The 23,371-nt window shown below is 37.5% G+C and overlaps 1 protein-coding gene across 3 annotated transcripts; it reads left to right on the forward strand.

Annotated features, from left to right (window-relative positions):
- The first annotated feature begins 593 nt into the window (after positions 1–593).
- On the forward strand, positions 594–22,826 carry LOC140941173 (5'-3' exoribonuclease 1-like). Of its 3 annotated transcripts, XM_073390149.1 has the most exons (43): positions 594–760; positions 878–1,009; positions 2,267–2,367; positions 2,579–2,676; positions 2,927–3,036; positions 3,501–3,611; positions 4,331–4,410; positions 5,076–5,163; positions 5,763–5,876; positions 6,275–6,329; positions 6,634–6,701; positions 6,971–7,066; positions 7,166–7,398; positions 8,093–8,182; positions 8,549–8,705; positions 9,681–9,800; positions 10,168–10,337; positions 10,867–10,922; positions 11,193–11,263; positions 11,583–11,672; positions 11,965–12,071; positions 12,238–12,351; positions 12,945–13,019; positions 13,502–13,589; positions 14,225–14,434; positions 14,727–14,842; positions 15,592–15,658; positions 15,988–16,073; positions 16,345–16,428; positions 16,654–16,783; positions 16,979–17,038; positions 17,128–17,260; positions 17,335–17,404; positions 17,826–18,067; positions 18,186–18,399; positions 18,610–18,649; positions 19,132–19,287; positions 19,718–19,895; positions 19,986–20,046; positions 20,511–20,598; positions 20,748–20,858; positions 21,069–21,332; positions 21,974–22,826. In XM_073390149.1, the coding sequence occupies exons 1-43, from the start codon at positions 686–688 to the stop codon at positions 22,307–22,309; spliced, it is 5,145 nt and encodes a 1,714-aa protein (XP_073246250.1). In that variant the 5' UTR covers positions 594–685; the 3' UTR covers positions 22,310–22,826. The 3 variants fall into 3 exon arrangements, with proteins under 3 accessions (XP_073246250.1, XP_073246258.1, XP_073246266.1); XM_073390157.1 differs by lacking the exons at positions 594–760; positions 2,267–2,367 and having other exon boundaries at positions 888–1,009; XM_073390165.1 differs by lacking the exons at positions 594–760; positions 878–1,009; positions 2,267–2,367; ... (2 more) ...; positions 3,501–3,611; positions 5,076–5,163 and having other exon boundaries at positions 4,385–4,410.
- The last annotated feature ends 545 nt before the right edge of the window (positions 22,827–23,371 follow it).

Consider the following 23,371-nt stretch of genomic DNA (forward strand, 5'->3'; position numbering starts at 1 on the left):
AGAGAACAAAGAAAAGGTTGAAGTTATAAGTTAATTAGGTAAAAGCGGTACAATATATGTCCCCATACATGAAGTACCTACCCGAATGCCAATCTCTGCCCCGCTGATCAAAAAGACAGAAGACTCTGGGTACGAGATTGAACGAATGCTGGCTACATAAAATACATGCGTGAATTAAAAGTGTTCAGTTAAATGAATTACGTTTTTTTACGATTAAAGTGAAGTAAAACGTAAAATAAAACTGGCATTATCTACAGCAGTATTGCCAAATTGACTTTATACAGGCACAGACACCATGAATTCATTATCATCTTTAAAGAGACACCAAAAAGGTCTGATCATGGTTTCCTTCAACGTGCTCGTCAAACTCCCTCCTTCAGCCGTTTCTTCTTTGTTCCCCCTCATGTTAGCCTCTCACGCAGACGTTCTTAAGAACCCAGGCCCGTAACCAGGGGAGTGCACGGGGTGTGTTCGTACCCCCGACAGGCTCCAAAGGTCCTTTCATGTCGTTTACGTGAAGAGAGATACATTTGTCAGCGGTATTGCGCGGGCTCAGAAGAACACCAGTGGTTTCTGTTGGTCGTGTTTTTTGGTGACCGAACTTGAATGCTGTTAAACAAATAGGATTTTCTTAGTTAATTTTAATTTTGTCGTACTCAAAGGAGTCGTTTAAGGGTTAATAACGATGGGAGTGCCAAAGTTTTATAGGTGGGTTAGTGAACGATATCCATGTCTGAGTCAAGTTATTCAAGAACATCAGGTGAGATTGAAGCTGATAAGGTAGCTGAGTAAGATCAAGTTTTTGTATGAAAAATCTACTCAGATCGAGCTTGTGTTTCCTTAGCTTATATTGTGTAACTTGGTTTAATATTTTCAGATTCCTGATTTTGACAATCTTTACCTGGACATGAACGGCATCATTCACCCATGTTCTCACCCAAATGACGATGATCCTCATTTTAGAAAAAGCGAAGAGGATATTTTTGCTGATATTTTTCATTACATAGAAGTAAGCTTAGATACGTGCTCACCTTCTGTTGTCTATATTATTTACTAGCATCTAAGAGGAAATATATTTTTCATCCCTTTATATTAAGTTTTATGTTATGTAATTGCTACCATTTAATATTTGCATGCCTCTAGTGTACTTTATAAAATAACTAAGATAGTACGCGTGTTCTGATTGGTTAAAAAACAATGGTTTATTGTGCCGGTAGACTCATAAAGAACTTCAAATTATTTTATAAAAGCAATAGACCACACTTTCTATGGGTTTACCGGCGCGATAACCCACTTAGGATGTTGGGAGAACACTCTCAAAGCTTGTAAATCACTTGCCTTCAGCTCTTGATTTACAAGCTTTTCTTGTGTTCTCCCAACATCCTGCCTGGGTTATCGGTAAACCCATAGAAAGCGTGGTCTATTGCTTAAGTTACCTCATATAACTTAGTCATGTCTCGTTGGTATATGGGTATGGTTGTTTATTAAGTGTTGGTGAAGTTCTATGCACAATAAAATAAAGTATTAAATTCAAAAAAGATTCCATCAAAACTTAAATTGCAATTCAATTTGCTGTAGATAGACCTTTGGCTCCAGATTTAAAATAATTGTTATTTAAGAAAAGTTTGGGGCTTACTGTACTTTACTTTTCCAAACTGATCGAAAAGATCTTTTGTACTCAATTTATTGCCTAGAACACTGGAAACTGCACTTTAGGGCATTGAAATTTTCTAGGGAAGCACGCCCCTCAGACCCCTCTAGAACAACCTTGGGGACTAAAAGCCTTTTCTTGATACAGTCTGTTACTTTTTTCAAACCTGCTTACTATCTCAATTTTTATTGAAACCCCCTGGAGGGATGTGCAGACAATCTCATGTTAAATGCTACTTTTTTATATGTAAACAACTGCCAATTGGAAAGGAAATTGTGTATATTGGTGAAGTAAATTGTAAGAGGTTGCTCATGGTTATTTTTCAGACACTTTTTCATTTCATTTGACACAGTGTGACTGCGCAATGCAGTCCTTATGATTGTTAGTCAACAATATTGACCAGCTGATCAGTAGAGTTGCCAATTGCTCAATAGTCAGAGCATCTGACTTGTGTTTGGACTCTGGAAGGTCTTGGGTTCAATCCCATTGTGGAACCCTTATTTTCTGAGTTCTTCTCTCTGCACATAATTATCATTGCACTTACAACTCTTTTATTTTTTCTTTCATGTATTAATTTTGTTCTCCTGCTTTTGCTTTATATTCTTTCCACATAAGGTGCTGTTCCGTATTATTAAACCCAAGAAAGTGTTTTTTATGGCTGTCGATGGTGTAGCTCCTCGTGCAAAAATGAATCAACAAAGAGGGAGACGTTTTCGGTAATTTGTTGTAGTAATATTGTTTTCTTCCTTTGTTATTATCCAGATACCAATACAAGAAGATAAACTAAATGTTGTGTATTGTTGATGTAGTATTTTGTTATGATTAAAGCCAATATGTTGTGATGCTGTTACCAGTGTTGTGGATATGACATTATATTCTGGAAGTTGTCAAACGTTTTGTACTGCTTGTGTTTGTTTTTCTTTCAAGGTCTGCTAAAGAAGCAGAAGATAACATTCGCAAAGCTTTGGCGAAAGGACAGGTTCTCCCAAAAGAGGAGAGATTTGATTCCAATTGTATTACTCCGGGTATGGACATGTACATGTACATCATTGTGTCACTGTATTTAGCCTGTGTGTGTATATGTTTGACAGGAGAACTACTTTTTTCCCATAATATTTTCTGGCAGTACATGGCAAACAGGCGTTTGACCTTGTAATGAAACGGTTAATTTGTGACACAAATGACTGAAATCACAACTGTTACGGTAATCAGCAGTTATAATTTGCTGCTTGTGTTTGTGAAGTGAGGCAAGGTTTTATTTTTATTTCCTGTTAGGTACTCCATTCATGGTGAGACTTCATGAGCAGTTAAAATTTTTTGTTAACTACAAGATCTCCACTGACCCTGCTTGGCAAGGATTAAGAATCTACCTGTCTGGACATGAGGTATGTGTAGTCATGGTGAATTTTTGCATAAGCAGGATATTGAATTCATTACAGATTCCATAGCTTTCAACAAGTCCTAACATCCACAGGTGCTAAACATTCTGTTGTGAACCACCTCTCAGTTACTTTGCCCTGGTTATCAATTGAATACTTATTAGAATAATCTGAAATCGCCACCTACATTTACTGTACTTTGAGTGTGTGTTTTGATTTGAAACAGATACACCTGTAATAGTCCTAACAGGTAATAGTTGATAGTCTGCAAAAATTGACTATCAACATCCTAGACCTCCTTAAAACATCACTGTTTAATCCAACTTAAAATTTATAAAAGAATATTGACAATGAGTAAAGAAGTTCTTGACTGTTTTGAATAAGCACTTCTTTTTCATCAGATAACAGTGAGAGTTTTCTGTATGCCTGTTGGTATTAAGATTCTATCTTTATTTCTAACATATTTTCAGACACCAGGTGAAGGAGAGCATAAGATTATGGAGTTTATCAGATCAGAAAAAGTGAGAGTTGACTATGATCCCAATACCAGACACTGTTTGTATGGATTAGATGCTGACCTGGTAAGTGATCAACTTCTGGTGATTATGACAACATCAATTCATATCCAAAAGTCGTAGTCATGCATCGTCAAGTACAAGTATCCAATGTTCTGACCTCTTTGAGACAAAAACGTAGAAGAAACCAGTCTGTGACCAAAAAAATAAATAAATAAATAAAATAACTGGTGTTTGCAACTGTCAATTACTCCTTTATCAACACAGCACCACAGTTTTTTGGGAAACCATATCCTGTTTTCATTTGTGACAAAAAGAGACTGCCTTCAACTGGAAAATGAGGGTACTGGAACAGAAAACAGATCTAGAATTAAAACTGACTTGCTTGGGTTTTAAGGAAGACACCTTTTTGGGATGGAACATGAATTCTTTTTGTTAGTTTCTTTAGGTGTACCTCTCTGTAATTTTCCGTAGGAAGTTAGACAAGAGATTGGTTTGCTTGAAACTCATTAATTTTGTGAAAACTATTTTTGTTAACTTTTCCTTTTTGGTATCAGTTATTAATTTTGACTGTTCTGGAAAAAAGTAACAGGATATTAATCATTACAGGTACCTGGGCAATTGGCTGAAAATCATAATAGATGTTCAACCATTATGTACTCCCCAAGGGCCTTTTTTAAGAGCATGTTTTGATGCTGGGATAAGTGTTGGTTTACATGTAACTAAAAAGGTACTTTCTTAAGAACACTCAATATTACAATGTACTTTTTGTTTCTGCTTTGTAGATTATGCTTGGACTATCAACACATGAACCCCACTTTTCCCTGCTTCGTGAAGAAGTGAGATTTGGAAAAGCAGCAAAAAGGTTAATTTTGCGGAGAAGAAAGTTATTCAAACACCCATTCCAGAGAAAATTGGAATTTAACCATGCTGGTTTTTAAGATGACAAACTAGAGTACTTGGAGAAAAACCTCTTGCATCAAGGAAAAGAACCAATAAGAAACAACTCATAGATGGCGCTAGCCTGCAGATACAGTTTTCTTTTCTTGTTCCTTGCTGCCAGGGACGTTTCATAAGAGAGATGTGTACGATTTGGCCCCCAAAATTCCATGCTGATGATGTAAATTTGTCTGGACTCTTGTCAGCAAGAGCTCATTGGTTGACACATATATACTAGGACTTATTTGATTCTTTTAGCTATTAAAGAATGAACTCAAACAAATCTTGAACCCCATGATTACCAGATTACTATTATGCAAACATTGATATATGTGACTTGTATGAAATTTTTTGGGCACAATCTGCCTTGAAATGTCCCTAACGGTGAGGAGTGAGATGTCCCTAGCGGTGAGGAGTCAGGAAAGAGAAGGCCAATAATATGGTATCAAACTTGGATTTGAACCCAGACCACATTGTTAGGAGGTGACTGCTCTCGTCACTATGGCACTGTCCCTGCTCCTCAGAAGGAAAGTTTGTTAAGTTTGTACTTCCCATAATTATTATTGTTGTGTTTGTATCAATTACTTACAGAATAGCAAAACCTGAAAAGACTACATTTCATCTTCTTCACTTGTCACTGTTCAGAGAATACATAGACTGGGAATTCAGTGAATTAAAGGTACTCATTAGAAACTCCAGGCCAGCTCTACATCAAGTATATCAGATTCTCTATAGAAATCACACATGTGGCACTTATTTATGTGTATGCGTGCTCTACACTCAGTCAGTTTTGTCCTTGTCCATTGGTAGGTTTTAAAACACCCCATCACCATAGAAGTAATTGTCCCTTTAAATTGTTGCAGTTCGCACCAGTTCTCAGTTTATAGCCTTAGAAAGTGGATTGTAGAAACACAATAGGCAATCTTAAAAGGGGGCTGGGGCAAGATAGGCCCAGGGCTGTCCCTAAGAGCTGGGGAAGGGGGGGGGGGGGGGGGGGGGCTATAAACAACAAAAAGGAAAATGGAACCAAAATGACTTCCTGCCTGTTCTTCCATTCCCTGCTGAGTAATTGCATACACCTGGCAACTTAAAAACTTAGTGGCAGCCCTGAGGCTCATTTGGCCTGCATGGTTAGCCAATCAGAACACAGGATTTTCTTCATCTTACTCCCTTTCAAAGCCAGCCATAATTATTATAAATAATAACTGTATTGTACTTTTTTTGTAATGATATGATCAGTAAGTCTATTAAATAGTATTGATGTTATTTTTTTAACAGAGCAAATTACCCTTTGCCTATGAGCTTGAGAGGATCATAGATGATTGGATTCTTATGGGTTTTCTGGTTGGGAATGATTTTATCCCACATTTGCCAAACCTCCATATTAACCATGTAAGTAAAGAATATGAAAATACCTTTGCAAAATAATTGGTAGATAATACAAATATAACAGTTAATAGAACTATAATTATGTCACCTTGATTCATTCTTTGATTGGTAATAATCTAGCTGTAATTAGAATCCAAAATTTGAAACCCAACACCTAAGTTATTGTTTGTTTTTGATTGATGAATTATGCTGTTGTAATTAGTTTTGTAATCAATTTGTTGGTTGTAGTTTTTTTTAAAACTTTTTTCGACACATTTCAAACCTTATCACTAGTTTAAGAGAGTTGGTAATCACCTTTTTGGAGTAAATTGATGCGATACAAATACAGATAACAGCCGTATTTTACCTGCAATTAGTTCATAGAAACCTCTTTCACATGTCAGTATTTTATGACCCACCAGGATGCCTTGCCATACTTGTACAAAGTTTACATTGAAGTTATGCCTTCTCAAGATGGTAACTATACAGTATTCTGTAATTTGTTTTACAGCATTAGCTATACATGTACATGTACTAATTATGACTGGTAGTTCATTTTTATCAATTGTGAAAGTCTTAAAATGGAAGAACATTGCAATGAAAAACTGTAGTTTTCAAAAGTGCGCTGTTGCAAATTTAATGCTATGACCACCTCATTGAGAATTAGTCAGGCATGAAATTTTGTGTGCATTCTTTTTTTTTTCGTTTACCTCCTTGTTTAGCAAAGTGATGAAGTTGGCACTGATTTTAAATAACAATTTTATCTCAAATTGTTTCAAAGGTTATCTTCATGACGGTGGAAGACTCATATTAACCAGATTTGAGAAGTACCTGGTTGCTTTATCTAAGGTAGAGTTTTCAAGTTGTAATGATAGTGGCTTGTCTTGAGGGTCGTTTTTCTGTAATATCTGAATCCACATGTACTTTCTGTAGCTATAGTTGTGAGACTGTTCAGGATGTGTCGATGCCAGGAAAGTTAAAGGAAATCTATTTTTTTTATAAAGCCTTGTTTAAAGAATAGTTTTACCAAACAGTCTTATTTGTCATCTGCATGATAATTTAAAGATTTTGAATATTATGTTGGTAAGAGGGCAAATTTAAGCCTTTTTCTCCCACAGTTTGACAGAGATCAGTTTGAAGAGAAGTTTGTTGATATGAAATGGTTTGAAAGTAAGAAAGGTTTTACATTTGGAAACAATCCAGTGGAGTCAGAGGTAAGTATGGAGTATTCTGCTCAAGTGCTCTGCCTAATGGAAGTAAGTCATACATCTCACTTAGCTATATTGTGTTATTCCCTCGTATGTCTTACAAAGGAAGACGATTCTTTGCTGACTTTAAACAACAGTTTTGCTGCATTGGAGTTAATGCCTGGAGATACTGTGAAAGCAAAAAAACCAGACAGGAAAATGAACCCTGAACTTGAAAAGCTGGCAAGAAAATTTGATGACGAGTTGAGCGATGAAGAAGAGGATGTTTTTGAGACTGAATTTGCAATGCATAAAAGAGACTATTACATGGAAAAGATGGGATATGACCAAGTCACCAGGTAAACTCTGTGATATTTTACATTGAAACTTATTTCATTTTGTAGACAGGGATACTGGCATCCACATGTATACTGTGTAGGGGTGTCAATAAGCACCGATGACCAATGCAATGCTTCAGGTACTTTGCTCAGAGAAGTTGGCTACTTTATTCCCCCTTATTGAAGCAGGACATGATTATTGAATTGAAGAAATATTCTGTCAAAACTTAAATTAGAACAGTCATAAAACTAAAGGGAATTAGGCATTAATTAATTAATTGGCATTAATTGACCTTAGTTGCTCACATTTTGCATAAAGTGCAATGTTAACTACTCTTGGTTATTCTGTTCTTATTCATTGATTTCCAGGAAATGTATTAACATGCAAACTGCCAATACATTAGTGTATTACTGATCAGTAAAATTGTAAAAAAATAAGATTATCTTTTGTACTCAATTTAGTATCCACAAAGCTGAAAATCACTTTTTAGGGCTTCGAAATTTCTAAATTTTCTGGGGGAACACTCCACTGACCCCCTAGAAAAAGGGATCTACCCACCTTTTGTTAATACAGTTGGTTACTCTATTCAAACCTGCTGGCTACCCCTGTGTGTGTATCTTCATCTCATGAGGAGGGCTATTTGCATTAATAAGGTGAAGCAGTCTGTTATACACCCTGCTATAACTGTACCATCATACATGATTCTTATTTCAGAGATGTGCTAGCAGAGCAGACATTCCAGTATGTTAAGGGAATCCAGTGGATTTTATTGTACTATTTCAGTGGAGTACCCTCTTGGAGTTGGTAATAATGTTTTTTTATTAACATGTATTGAAATCGTGTATTTCACAACCCATTTTCTGGTTAGCATAGTTTATTATCATCCTCTAGACAATTAATGTACGCATGATGCATTTCGTAGTTACAAACTCGCTAAATCTACAGCTATGCAGAAATATCTAAATTTACATCTAACATGAAATTACTACTGGTCAACAAGTTCGGCTAGAAGTGAGATGTCGACTTACACAATTTGAAAGAAAATCATAGAAGTCCCTTTTAAACAATGAAAAATAACTTTAAAAGTACTCTAAATGTAGGTTTAATAAGTCATCATCTGTCTGAGATCAATATGTTAGTCAACTTACTCTTTGTATCTTTGAATTTTAGGTTTTATCCTTTTCATTATGCTCCCTACATGTCTGACATAAGGAACTTTGGTGAAATGTTGATCCAGTTTGAGTTGTGTACTCCTTTCCTTCCATTTGAACAGCTTCTTGCTGTATTACCTGCTGCCAGCCGACAACTCTTGCCAAAACCATTCCAGGTGCTTTTTCATTTATACAAATGATTTTATGTTTTTTTTTTATACTTGACTTTACAGAGGTAGAAAACATACTGTGTGTGTACAGTTTAGTTGGTCAAAAGCACTCCACTTCTATTTCATATACAACTGCTTTAGAACAGTTAACTGTCTGTCTCCATGGTTTATGCCTGGCACGAAATATTTTGGCTGGTAGAATATTGTAAAGTAATAACAAGAAATCATACTTGATGAATGCACAGTCAACAAATGAAAGAGGAAAGGACATGCTTACAGAGTGCAAATTAATTATCATGTGCCTAGATTTAAAACTTCTTAGTTAGAGCTGGGAAAATCATGATAGGACTAATGATAGTTCAGATAAAATAACACACGGAAAGCATTATAAAGCCTTATGCATATAGAAGCGATGACAACAGAACGATATAGGAAAAGAAACGTACTTACACACAATTAAGTAAGATACCCAAGACCGTTACTACAGTAGCAGTACAGTATGGACTAATAGTGCAACTCGACCGATTTTTAGAAGAGAGAGAAGATTATAAGACAAAGATATTATGGCATGTACAAACTGTTGTACGCAATAGTGGTTAGAAGACAGTTCTTGTACCGTGTGATCAAACTGGCACGCAAGGTGGTGGTGAGAAGACAGGTTTGAAGCCTGATGCCTTGCAAAAAATAGAGAAAGTTGAGTCTTGAGAAAGGGAAATATGGAGAAGAATGGGTTGCAAATATTGATGAATAACAGTTAGTTTGTTATCTCTTTCGCAGTGCCCTGCTGTACAGTTTTCACATTTGACAAACAATAATCAGACATGACCAAAGAAAGGAATTTAACCAGCCAATAACCTTTGACCAGCGGTTGTCCATTTACCATCCCTATGTGTTTTTAGCCCTGGTTTTGTTTGAGTGTTTGTAATAACAGGGGTACAGTGCAAAAAGTAAACTGTCTGGTTATGGTCAATTTTTTAACAGAACTTGATGATCATGGAACAGTCAGAGATTATAGAGTACTATCCGGTGAATTTCAAGACAGACTTGAATGGTAAACAACAAGAGTGGGAAGCTGTTGTGTTGATTCCCTTCATTGATGAGGTTGGTTTACCAATGCAATCTGTAGTGTTAATGCATTACACCGCCAACACTTAGGCTTAACATGATTCATGTCTCAGTACATTGAATTTTTTGTCCTGGTTGTCAATGCATGGTTGTTATCTAAGGTTGTGTTAACACCGTGTATGTGATGTACTTTTTTCATTTGTTTTAAAGAAGTCTAATGCATTTTTGCATTTTAACTGTTTTCCCTTATACATGTGTGTGTTTTGATTTGTTCATTAATACCTGACGGGGTGGGGGGGGGGGGTGGAGGGGGGGTGGGGTATGGTTTATTTAAGTCAAGCATAGTTTTGTGTTCACAATAGTTATGTGTGACAAAGTGGTATTACGTTTTTTTTCTTCTCAGCAAAAGCTGCTTAATGCCATGTCACCTCTGTATTCAAGATTAACAGAGGAGGAGTTGAATCGTAATAAACATGGCCCTTGTTTATTGTACACTTATGATTCAACCCTAAACTTCCTTGTATCATCATCACTGCCTGGAAAGTTTCCTGATCTTTCCTGCTGCCATGCTAGGTATGAGTTCTTGTGACATAAACACAGTGACACACTACGGTTTTGAGTATTATTAATAACTTTGAAGGGGACAGACAGCAAATTGTTATCGCTGGAAATATCTACATGTAGTATTTGTTCATCAGTAGGATGCCTTAACTGCCATTCTACAATTGGTCTGAGATCTATTAAATTCTATACCAATGTTGTAGAACATTTTAGGAGGAGCCACCCACAATGCAAGCAGAGTTACTGGAAGGCATATAAGTTATGAAAAAAAGCAAATTAAGTGCAATCCATTAAATTATGACTTAATGCATACAGGTCTTATCAATTAAATAAGTAAATAAAGTAAATGTGCATTATTGAATTGTGCTGTGCGCACACACAAGCTATATCAGCTGAAAGGTTGAAAGAACTAAATGAAAAAATGATACTAGGGGGTTATTCAACAATAGAGTGCTAGCTTTTTATGAAAAGTATGTTAGATTTAAGACTATGCAGTAAAGGTATTGGCTGCTATGTTGTAAACATGTTTTCTGTTTGTTAGGTGTGAGGTTCTTGACAAAGACATCTTTCATGTGGATTTAAAGCACATGTGTAGAGGTGTGTCCATCTACAATAAAATTCTGGGCTATGTTTGAAATCAAATTGCTTTGATAGGGTTGTAATTAAACTAGATGACCCAAGTTACTGCCGTTTTAAACAGAAATCAGCTGGTTCAATCTTCAGTGAGAAAGCTGGATGATTTGAAGCTGAATTTAAATTTAGCTCATTCCTTTCGTATTAAGACACCTGTTTAGTCCATTCCTGACAGGTAGAAGTGTCCAATACCATTTACAATGAGTGCAATATATTATTATTTTTTTCTTGCAGGTCTTTGTGAGGGAGTCAAACTTGATGTGTTTTACCCTGGATTTCCAACCATGTACCATGTGGCTCATAAGGTACTAATGCGTTTTCTTTTTTGGAAAAACTTAAACTTGGTTATTGGTTTATCATTAAGATTAGGTTTACTTTCAGGATACACTTTCTCATCATGAACAAGTTGGGTATCATAGTCCTCTTTCAAATTAGGAGACGCTGACATCACAAGTTGTTTCAATGGGTTAAGCCAGCGGTGCCTTGTAACTTGTATTTACACCATAAGTAATGTTCTCTGACGTCACAAGTTGCTTCAATGGGTTAAGCCAGCAGTGTCTTGTAACTTGTATTTACACTGTCATTAATAATGTTGTAGTAACTCATTTGCTGTTTGTGATTCAGGCAGAGCTCAGGAAGGCAAATGTAAAGGTATTTCAGATGCATAGCAAAGGCAAAAGTATGATTCTTCAGATCACTCCATCACAGCAAGAGGTGAGCTGCTATTGTTTATTATACAATTTTCTGCAATAGAATTACTGGGTGTCCTTAGTTTGGCCCTGAGTATAGTACAGTACTTTTTCAACTGTACAGTTTCTTTGTCTTTGGTTTGTCTTGCTCTTCCTGTCCTCATGAAATTTAACGTTTGAAATGATCACCTTCTTGTGTTTAATACTTCGATAGAAATATAAAATTTTGTTAATGCTTGTCATTAGTATTTAACAAACATTCTTCAAGGTCTTGAGCATCATGTTCCATCAATGAATGTTATCTTTTGTTGTATCAGGTTTCATCAGAAGAAATAGCGGAGCATCTGCTGGGTGAAACATGTTATGTTGGCTGGCCTCACATGGTTGAAGCACTGGTCATGGGTGTTTGTGACGGAACCAAAAGGTGAAATATGTCCTTTTGGCCATTGTAAATATTAATGTCTTTATTTATTTGGTTATCTGTATGTGTCAACCAGCCAGAATCACTACCCGGATCTGGGGCTATTGGCTGAAGAGAGACAAAGTATGTTCACAATTACAGAATCCAGCTCAATATTTTTGTTTAACAGATACTCTTTACAAAAGAAGACTTCACAAAATTCCACAAAGGAAATAAAAGAGGAGGTATTGACAGAGGTGCAAGTTAAAAGTTTTAGACATCAAGTCAAGACCATGGCAGAAACGTAAGTATTGTGTTGTCAAAAGCCTCCTCCTTTGTACGTATATCCTTTGTTTCAAAGAGTCCAGAACGCTGCAGCTAGGCTTGTTACCTTTTCTTCTATTAAAGTTAAGCCATGTTACCCTGTACACCAAGAACTTCAGTGGCTGCCAGTGAGATTTTGTATTTCTTTTAATCCTTTGTAAATCTTTGCTTAGTCAGTCACCCTAGTATATAAGTAATTTGATTTCAGTAAGGAATCAATCTGCCCATCAGTTGCGATCATATGATGCATTACTACTAGATTTCCCTCTTGGGAAGATGTTGACATCTTTCTGAGACAGAGCTTTTTCTGTTGCTGCTCCCACGTTGACGAATGCATTACCCACCTTGTTAAGGGAATCAAAGACAGTTCAACAGTTTTAATTCTTACTTAAAACATATCTTTTAAAACTAGCTTTTAATTCTTAGTATTTTTAAATTTTATTTCTTTAAAAATTTTATAAGGTTTTTAGAATTCATGATGTATTGCGCCTTTGATTACTGCATGTTAAAAGGCGCAATATAAGTAATTAATTATTATTATTATTATTTATTTATTTATTTATTTTTTGTCAGGCACTTGGAGAGAAGAGGAATAGAGATTGGAGAAACCAGAGTCATCGTTGACGCTTGTCCCATCAGAGGAAAACGGTTAGCAATATATTATTGAAGTTGCTTTTACTTTTGAGAAGTAATTTGGTGTACACTATTCCATGAACCCTGTAAGTGACTGTTTAGATGTATACCTAAAATTGCCTTTTGTTTTCCTTCTTGTTTTCTTTTGTTATGTTATAAAATACTTTACAGTGTAAAAGGAAAATTAGCGCTGATATCATGTTATCGTAGTCAAGTATCATCGATCGTTGCTTTATTAAAGCCTATAGTTTTTAAGAACTTCCTTAAGTAATAGCCATAACTGATGAGACAAAAGTCTGATGACTGTTATACAGTAAATTAAAGGTCTTATTAGGAAAACTGACACAAATAAAAATGTACTTATAAGCCGCATTGTACAAACATTTGCAATATGTATCTCCCTTTGAGGCTTGTTCGTTTGCTTGTTTTCAAGAAACGATTTTCATTACATAACCCCGAGGTATAAACACACTATTGATTTGTTTCTGTGTTTGTAGATATGTATGTGGAGCCAAAGGTCTGGTTACCATGGAAAAAGAATGGACACCAAATCCAATATCTTATCCTCACCAACTGACAGTCAAGGTAATTCTTTTCCCTTCTTTTGCGGGTACTTCCTCTATAACTAAAAAATGTCTGATATATCATTCTAGTTGCATCGAAAGAGTAATGATTTTATTTCTCTATCTTCTTCTACGTAATCTTTTACATTGTTAACAAGTGTTCGACTGTCCACACTGCTTACAAAAAGGAATGTATTAAATAAAAATAACAATGCATCAATGGGTATAACGGAAGAAGCAAAGTGTAGCTTTTAAGAGTTGTAATTTCAAGTAAATGTTATGAAAGGTTCCATTTAGTGTCAGCAGTTGACTTGACCCAGAGAAGGTGTTTATATTTCTGTTTTCTGAGAAGATCAAATTTCAGGCTTCTGTCCTGCTACCCTAACTTTATTTAGTACATAGAGTAAGAGACAAAGGTTTTATACAATTTTTATTCCTGAGTGTTTTCTTTCGTGTTCACTTGACTGTTACGGCAAAAAGCCGCAAATATGGCATCAAAAAGAGCAACGTTTCCAACAGAAGAAGCCCGGATATTCATAGGAAGTACAGTTTACAACGCAAACTTAGACTTTTAAACCTGTGGCTGGGCTTTGCAGGAGTTTCGTATTATAGAGAATTTGACAAATGTGGCCTTTGTTTTTCTTGTTTGTTTTAAAGGATATCCATGTACATGAGACACACGAGGATGATAAAATTCACACTGTTGAAGAACTCTTTCCTGTTGGATGTCAGTGCTTCATGTTAGCTTCACCGTATTATGGTGCTTCAGGAGAAGTGATAGAGGTTGACGTAAAGCAGTCACGTGTCAGAGTGCAACTTAGTGTCCCTGTGGAACCAGACATAATGTCTATCATTGACCAACATCAGGTATTGAAGTTAGCTTAGTTTCCCTGTGGAACCGGACATAATGTCTATCCGTGACCAACATCAGGTACTGAAGTTAGCTTAGTGTCCCTGTGGAACCGGACTTCATGTCTATCACTGACCAACACCAGGTACTGATGATAGTTCAGTGTCCGTGTGGAACTGGAAATGTTACTTAAATCGCCAGCTTCAGACTATATAATACCATTGTTAGACGAGTTAGTTGTTCCATGAATACGTGGTTTATACAGTTATTAATATTCTGTATTGACCGATGACCTTTTTGTTCTATCAGGGCTTGTCGTTAAATTATCTTCCTGCACACATTGTCGCCAAGAAGCTTGGTATCACTCCCAATTTGTTATCAAGAGTAACTGGCAGCCTCCTTATACAACAGGGTTCCAGTAAAGAGTGAGTACACATGTTACATATGTTCAATGATACAGTGCAGAACTTACTAGCTGTTCATATGTAGCTATTGCGTCGACGCCGAGGTCTATTTCTCTTCCGTAAACGGTCTTTGCTATTTTTGACGGTCGATGCCACCATTGGTAACCAAGCCTTTATTCGTGATAGATGTAATATATTCCCTGGACTAAGTTACAATAAGGAAATAATATGAGAATAGTCTTACAAAGAACAGCGTTGAAGCCCAAGTTGAAGTTACGTTAAAATTTATGGAAAGGGCTAGGGTCACCTGTTATTGATGTATCAGTAACGAAAAACAGTTTGTTAGTTTATGTACTTACATTTTTCGAATTTTTGGCGGGTCGGCATGCTATTGTAGTGGTGAGGGAGAGAGATAAGGGTATGAAAGGTCCGGGTTCGACCCTGCATTGCGATTTTCTTTATTTTTAATAGAAACACTCTCAATAACAGGTCAAGATTACGAAACGGACAACTGCGACGCCCACACTCGCATAGCAATATGGGTCATTTCATAAAACATTACTTATCTTACTCATGAAACAACTCTTCTGTCGTAAAATCAAGAAGGCAAGCGTTTGTGTCGTTTTGTACCATTCTTTGTGGGACTGGCAATCGCGAAGTTACAAAGTCATGAGTTGACGTTGCAATCTTGTCGCGTTGGCTTGAGGCCTTAATAAAGTCTCCTGCAATAGACTGCGCTCACTTGTACGAACACAATGTTTATCTTGCAGTTCAACTAGAAGTGGTGCCAAGCTTGATATTGGGTTGAATATGAAGTTCAGTAAACAAAACAAAGAAGTAAGATATAATAACTTATTTTGTTCCAAGAACCGTGTATGAGGCTCTTTTGGAGTAACATTCCGACAACGGACTGGCCTGAAAACGGCGGTATGACAGATGAAATGATGACAAACGAAACAGAGGGGTTGAGACTGCGACTTGGGCTAAACGAACGCAAATACTAAACAAAAAAATACTGACAGGGACATGGGACGCGAAACGAAGTGTTCTCAAATGAACATTTGACACATACCCCGCCCCCCCTCCCAAAAGAGGGCCTTCGTAACTTTGGTTTGAGCATGTGCCTGTTTTTATTTAACAAATGAATTAAATTTCTGTTCGCGTAGGTTCTCGGATACGCAAGAAGGACTGAAGAAGGAGGTTGGACATTCTCTCCTACTGCACGGAAGACAATAGCCGACTATTTAGCAAAGTAATAGTTTTTGTCGTATGAATCCAGAAAAATAGATTTAAATTCAAATTGTACACTGTTTTTTGTAATGTATTACATTTCAATAAGTAACGAGCTTTTCAGTGGAGTCGTAATCTCTTCTTTCTTGCTGATGCGACGTCTTTTTTCTAGTGTTTGATTATTGATTTCTTCTCATCAAACCTTCACGAGAATTTCTAGTTACAGGAGGATTTGTATCACTTTTATTTGTATACATTTACATAGAAAGAGTATTTTTCTCGTTATGTTGCAGGTTTCCACAACTGTTTGAGTCTCTAGCTAAGATGTCCTCAAATGATCAATACTTCGCAAACGATTTGGTTGCAGGTGAAAATGGGTGAGTTTCTTTGAACCCTTGACTTTATGATAAGATGACATTTTATTTTTAGTTCATGTTGCCTTAGCCTTTGGTAAAACAGATATAATGTTGTCAATGCTCTTAAATGAGAGTCTCCAGATGACATTTCATGTAAAACATTGCCTCCTCCTCCTGCTCATTTGGTGATGTAATTATGAGAATTCAGTCAAGTAACTTAGTGAAATTACCGATTTGTTTGTCTAGGTCCTTATCGGAGGTCCAGGACTGGTTAAAGACGGTACCTACGCTGAGTCTAGAACCAGTTAAATGTGGAAACAGCAGCTTAGATGAGCCAGTTGTGGAAGCTATAGAGCAGGCCATTCAGAAAACCAAGGTCAATATTAACCCTAACATTTTGATACTTTATCTCGTTTTTGTTTTGCGAAGGCAACTAATGCCGCCTTACTGATTACGTTGATTAATTTGCAGGGATATGTTATATCCCTTCTTCCCTCCCGTCTTTGTTCTGTTACTCTAATTTTATTGCTTTCTGTAAATGTTTGTTTGTGTGTGTGTGTATAATTTTCAGGAACTGAACCAGAAACCAAAAAGCGTCAAGGTTCGTGTGAGGCCACACCTCTTATTTAGGGTGAGTATGTTTCCCATTTCGATATTTTAAGCAGTTTTCTTGGAAACCAAAAAAATACCAGTTGACCTGATGATTGTTATATATTACAGCCTTCAGAGCATTTAGGAGACATCCTCCCTGACAGTGATGCATCTTTCGAGTTATTTGACCGAGTTGTTAACGTTAAGATGAATGCAGCTGTTCCGTTTGGATTGAGAGGAACTGTCACAGGCATCCATCGAGGTAAGTTATAATGATTTAATTTTCAGTTACTAAAAAAACCCTTATTTCTTATCTTCTACTGTTTGCATTGATAGGTGATGAATCATCAGACGTGATGTATGAAGTTGTGTTTGATGACTCGTTCCTGGGTGGACAGCCCCTGAGGTATTGTATTTTGCAGTGTTTAAAATAACAAGTGCTCAAGAACTCAACCAAGAAACTCTCCGTTGTTGTCGGGAAAATAATTAATTTCGACATGAAATAGTGTTACTTGAAACCTTAATGTCAAATAAAAAGCTACTACAAGGATGAAACAATGTTAAATAACCAGAGTAATATAACGTAAGACCAGTGTTGGTTTATTCAGCATATTCTGTCTGTACAGGGTACATTATAGTTTGACCAACACTGGTACATGGTACAGTGTGGGTTGAACAGTATTGGTACATGCTATTAACTGGGTGACTAGTATTGGTACATTGTATAGATGGATTGACCATTCTTGGTATGGGTTAGTGGGTACAGTGTGGGTTGACAAGGATTGGTACATAGTAAAGAAAGGATTAACCGTTATTGTTTTCCTCAGGTGTTCGTCGAATAAAGTATACCTTATGTCAGCGTCATCACTTATTAACATCAGCTATGGTGATCGCTGTGAAGCTCAAAAAGTCGAAGAGAAGTCAACAGGGAAAAGTCACCAAGCTGGACGCAGTGGAAGTACACCACCCACCAGAGCACCCTTTAGTCCAAGTCTGGGTGCATCACCCGAGCTCAGTGGCAAAAATAACAACAGACACAACTCATCGGAAGTCAGGTTAAATTCCTCAGGTGCGTCTGCTCGCTTCAATTCGGGATTTTTTTAGAAAAAACCTTTTCACCACTTTGCATTTATACCATTACCGGCTATAACCCGTCGTCTCTTTGTGCCATGTTTTGTTTCCTTCAGGCGCCCCGCCGCCGGGTTTTGGCCGTGGTATGTCTCCAAACAGTCCATATGGTGGTGGCTTTGGTTTGTCCAATGGCATGAATACTCTTGCTAGTCCTTCTCAAGCTAATACTCGAACAAACACACCTCACAGCAAAACTAAACAACGAACACCAGTAATTCATGCTCGAGGATCCCCCCAAGCGCAGATTAATAACAACCGATCAACACAAAAGTGAGTCAGTTATTTTCATTTACGGTGTTTAGACCGTAAGCAGGAATTTCTTATCCTTTATTCACTGCAAGATTAAAAGAGTCTTGTCACTTGGCAAGTTAGTTATTCAGTGATTGTTACTAGTGTTTCTGTTAATTCCGCGGTAAACAAGGAAACTGATTACTTATTGCAATTTGTCAATTATTGTGTGGTGTCTCTATTTGTTAACAGGATTGATGAGCGGATATCCACGCCTCCAAGGTTTCAAAAGGTAAGATGATAATAGGAACCTTAAGCAACGACGACGACGACGGCACTGAGAACGTCGCTAAAAAATGAATTTGCGTTCTTTCAAACTCAATCGCGTCTATTTGGACCCGCTCAATATGTCAAATACAGGCGACTTTTCCCGGAATTGAATTCTTAAGGATTTTACTCAGGTTCAAAAAGAGGAAGGAAAATTCGTCGTCGTATGTCCACGTCCTCCATAAAACGTCAAATTACGAGGTTTCACGTCGTAGTCGTGCAATGGACGTCAAAGAAATGTACTAAAAAGCGTAATGCACGTGCAGAGCTTTTGTTTTGATCATTAAACCTGTATTGTTTGTTGAAGTTGTCGTCGTTGTCGTAGTAGTAGTTGCTTAAGCTCCCTAATAAATAATTATGAACGGTCATGAACTCACTGATACTAAATGTAGTTCAATGAAAGTTGACTCAGGGTTTATTTTATTTTATTTTATTTCACTCTGTCAGGTGTCAAAACCTACGAATGGTCCAAGTGAATTCGCCGATATGTGGAAAGAATTAAAACTCAAAGAAAACTCTCCCATTGACAGTGGTGCTGACTCAGAAGGCGTGCATTCTCCTGGAGAAAATACAGCTGAGAAAACAGGCGAAACACTTATCAAGGTCTGTCAATCAATCATGCTATCCCAAAACGTATAGATGTTTGTCAAGGGATACGATTTTCGTACATTCGGATTCATAAACACGAAAGTATTATTCAAAATGAGGTCGCCCGGGAACGAGACTACAACTTTGAGCATGTGCTGTGACGTCAGCATTCACAGAAATGGATATTTTGGCGAATTTGAGCCCAGTTGAAACGGATACAGTTACCTGTTTACAAATTTTGGCTATGTTGGCCTAAATATATAATTCTATTTTTTTTAAAAATCCATTCACGGACGTAAATGTATACCTGTGGACGTAGCGTTAGTTTCTTTTTGTTACTTTCGGGCCAGGTTTTATTTGCTGTCCGTCTTGTTTAAAACTGAATAAAGTACATAGTCTCCTGAGATCAGGTGTTTGGAAATAACTCATCGTTAACTCATTTCAGGACGGGACGCAAGCTCTCCGTGAATTGCTCCAGATTGGTGCAAAGCCAGTTGTTACTGAAACAGAAAAACAGAAAGAAAAGGAACAAGTTAAATCTACTGAACCATCAGTTCATAGCAGCAGCGGCGGCGGAAGCGGAGCCAGGCATCTGTCAGTTGATGAACTTTTTCGCAGTCAAAGTGAGTTTAAATCTTGGTTATCAAAGCTCAAAACAAGTGTGTTATGTTTTGAATTATCTTTTTAATGGAGTGGTTTGTATCGTGTTTAAGGCTCTGCACAAGCAGTTTCTCCTCAAGCTGTCGCGTTATCGCCCGTACCTTACCAAGTTGGGTAAGTCAGATTGATCGTGATTAGAACTTATATTTCCACTGCTTGTTAAGGATTTTAGAGGTTTGTTAAGCTAAAGGAATACACTCTTTTGATCACAGATTGTTTTTTTGTCCGTCCCGGCGGCCTTTGATGGATGGTTAGTTTGGTGGCGACGCTCCATGTAGACTCCTGGCGACTTCTTTAGTTGCTTTTCAGTAGCCTATAATATGTCATGTAACTTTTAACCAATCTGCCCCTCACCGGTAGATGGGAGGGCTGATACAAGGGTTTAAGCGAGGGAAGGTTAGCAGTACTAGCTAGTTTGGTCGTGGCACATAATCCAGATAACGCGCGGGTCGCTTTTGTCGTACTAATCTGAAATACCTTCGCCCAACATGTAGCCTCCAAGTTCTTCGTTTCTTGTGGCTCTCCAAGGTTCACCAGAAGAGAACTTTTCATTTTTGTTCATGTTCTCTTTATTGTAGGACCTTGCCGTCTGTAGCCTTGCTGAACTGGTGCCGATCTGTTGGTTTACCCCCACCCTACTACCATGGTACACCAGTACCATCTCAGGTGGGTTATCATGCGCATGCGTGACCAATTTTACATTCTTCACGACTGCTGTAAATCAATGGAACTATTCTGGACTAAATTGATTTTACTCTCTTCTATCGTGAAGCTTAACTGAGCAACTTTAGATTTGCTCCCTTCGTTTTTTCTAGGGCGTGATAGCAACAGTAGAGTTGGCCAATGGATTTAAGTTTCATGGGAGTTTGTGTCGGGATCAAAATGAGGCTGTAGAAAGTGCAGCATCTATAGCGCTCTTTCAACTGGTAAGAAAGAATTTGCTGTCAGTAATATTTCCTGCCGATAAAATAATTACTGGACTGTTTGGCATGAAGATGAAGTTTGTGTAGCAGACTTTGCATGCAGCATAATTTAGAATATCCTGATTTCTCGAACCAAGAATGAACTCGTGATATGAATAAATACATTAGCTGACTGTAAAGAGAGATAAAAAGCTAACATTGATTCCATTTCAGCCTCGCATCATGCCTAACGTACCCAGTCCTCAACACTTAGCTATGCAACACCGTCCACAGCACTTTGCACCAGGCTTCTTTCCGGTTTCTCCGCCTGCTTTTGGGGGCTTTGTACCTAGCCCGTCTCTAAGGCAACACACTATGCACCAACAGTCACCCCCATCTCGACCCAGCGCAGGTGGCCCAAGAGCAGTTGGTGCGTCAGGGAAAGATACCGCGAATCAAATGCTAAGTGCGTCAGCGGTTCCTTTCATTCCTCTTCAGGTTTGTTGAATTTAAAAATTCTCTTAAAACAAAATAATGCACTCCATTGATGAACATTAAGGCACTCTAATATTCCTGTATGTAAATGTGGGTATGTTGATCGTAGTTATAGGTTCAACCTTGTGGTTGCACAGTTTACACACGGTAACAACTTTATTTGCTTAAAAGCAAGAGGGCTAAAATAACTGCGAAGAACTCAGTCGTAATACGGGGCTTACTCCGCACTAAGCTGGGATTCCCGGGCCCCGGCCTGTGAGCTATATATGAACTAATCTAGCCAACCAGAGATCAGGTCAAGTGTGATCTCATGATGTAAGCGATCATGGAAATGAAGTGAGTCAGATCTATGAAATATATCTTAAATTTAAACTGCGCATGAAACAGCTGAATGTGGATGTCATCCTCGCAGTTAAATGATAAACCTAAACAGTTGAAAAGACAGAAAACTTGATAAAAACTAGGCTCTACCAAGGTGAATTTGTAAACGAGTGGTGGTTATTTCCGTGGTGTATTTGGTTATTATAGCACACAATATAACCTTTGTAAACACCCGCCATATTTAAAGGAATAACCCTAACCCACCCCACCCTAATAAACTACAAAACAGTTCGATGACCTCCTGATATGAATGTTTGTTGCAGGTTACCAAGAGAAGTCACCAGTCCTCCCCGGCAAAACCGCAAAAGAGTGCGAATATACCACAGCAACATTCGGTCAGCGGTAACTCTGAGCAAGACAGCAATCTGGGTGAACGTCAAGATGATGTGGATACAAAAGGCTCAGCTACACAAAGCCGAGTACCTGAGAACCACAGCCCACAGCACCCCTGCACTGTACCGGAAAACAGTTTATGTTCTCAGAGTGCGGACAATTCTTCACCGTTACAGAAAACAGAAAGAACTAACGCTGCATTCAGAAAAAGTACTAACGCTTCCAAAAGACTTTTAGCTCCAAGCTTCTTCTCCAAGAAAAGCTGACATCCGTAGTGTTAAATAATTTCAGTTTCATTATGTATTTTTACTCTTTTAATTAACTGTGTTATTCCGCGATAAAAAGTGAATTTTGGGTCATGTACAGGAAAAACAAGCTGGCGAAGTTTTTTGGCTTCAAAACAAAGCACGAACGAAGCGATTAAGGTTCATGTGCCCATATTTGATACCGCTATATCGTGCGGTTAAGTTGCTGTCGTTACAATAAACTTCGTACTTTTGTTCTTAGTACGGATGTAGTAACGGGGATTATTTTTATTTACTGGGCTGCCTGTGGCAGACCAGTCTAGTTATAAATGCTAAATAAGGCTGTGACACGCTTTGCCAAAGTTTTTAATGACGTAAGCATGTAAACCTCTTATCAGACTACTCGTACAAATGTAGGAACAAATACAAAAGCGGTCTTTTCATGTGTTTGCGCTTATGGTCTTCTGAAAAAAGATTCGGCTTTATCTCACTTATCTTTTACATTTGTTTTATGTGTTGGCTTTCTTTGTGGCGGTGTGGGGGAGTGGAGTGGGGTGGGGTGGTAGCGGATTGCATATCTCAAGTCAAGCAAAACATCATTACTTTTTACAATTTAATAGTCCTATTTTATTTTTTATGTTTTCAAGTGAATATATTCAAAAAACAACAAATAATTAAAACGTGTAACAAAAACCTTTGTTTGTCATCTGTTTTCATACCTAAACGCCGCGGATGTGATGGCAGGGTTATTAAAATAAACTATGGCCTACAGAGGTAACGTAACCTCACATTTCCTACAAAGTTCGGGCACTTACAATTGATTACTCGAAAATGTTCGCATGAAGAGCGTCAATTGTCTGAGTTAATGCCGCTCACTAGTGCGTAAAGATATCACATACAGTATTTTAGTTGGTACAGAGAGAGCCCATATTCGTTCCTTGGCCGAAAAAGTTCTAAAATGTGTTTGGTTACCTGAACACAAGCGAATAGGTGATTTATTATTTGTTATGAAATGTCGGTAATTTCAGGGGTCAATGCGAAAGTTTTCAAAATGAAAGAGAAATTTACAAACCTCGAGTGGAT

The sequence above is a fragment of the Porites lutea genome, chromosome 1 (genome assembly GCF_958299795.1).
Source record: "Porites lutea chromosome 1, jaPorLute2.1, whole genome shotgun sequence".
Lineage (NCBI taxonomy): Eukaryota > Metazoa > Cnidaria > Anthozoa > Scleractinia > Poritidae > Porites > Porites lutea.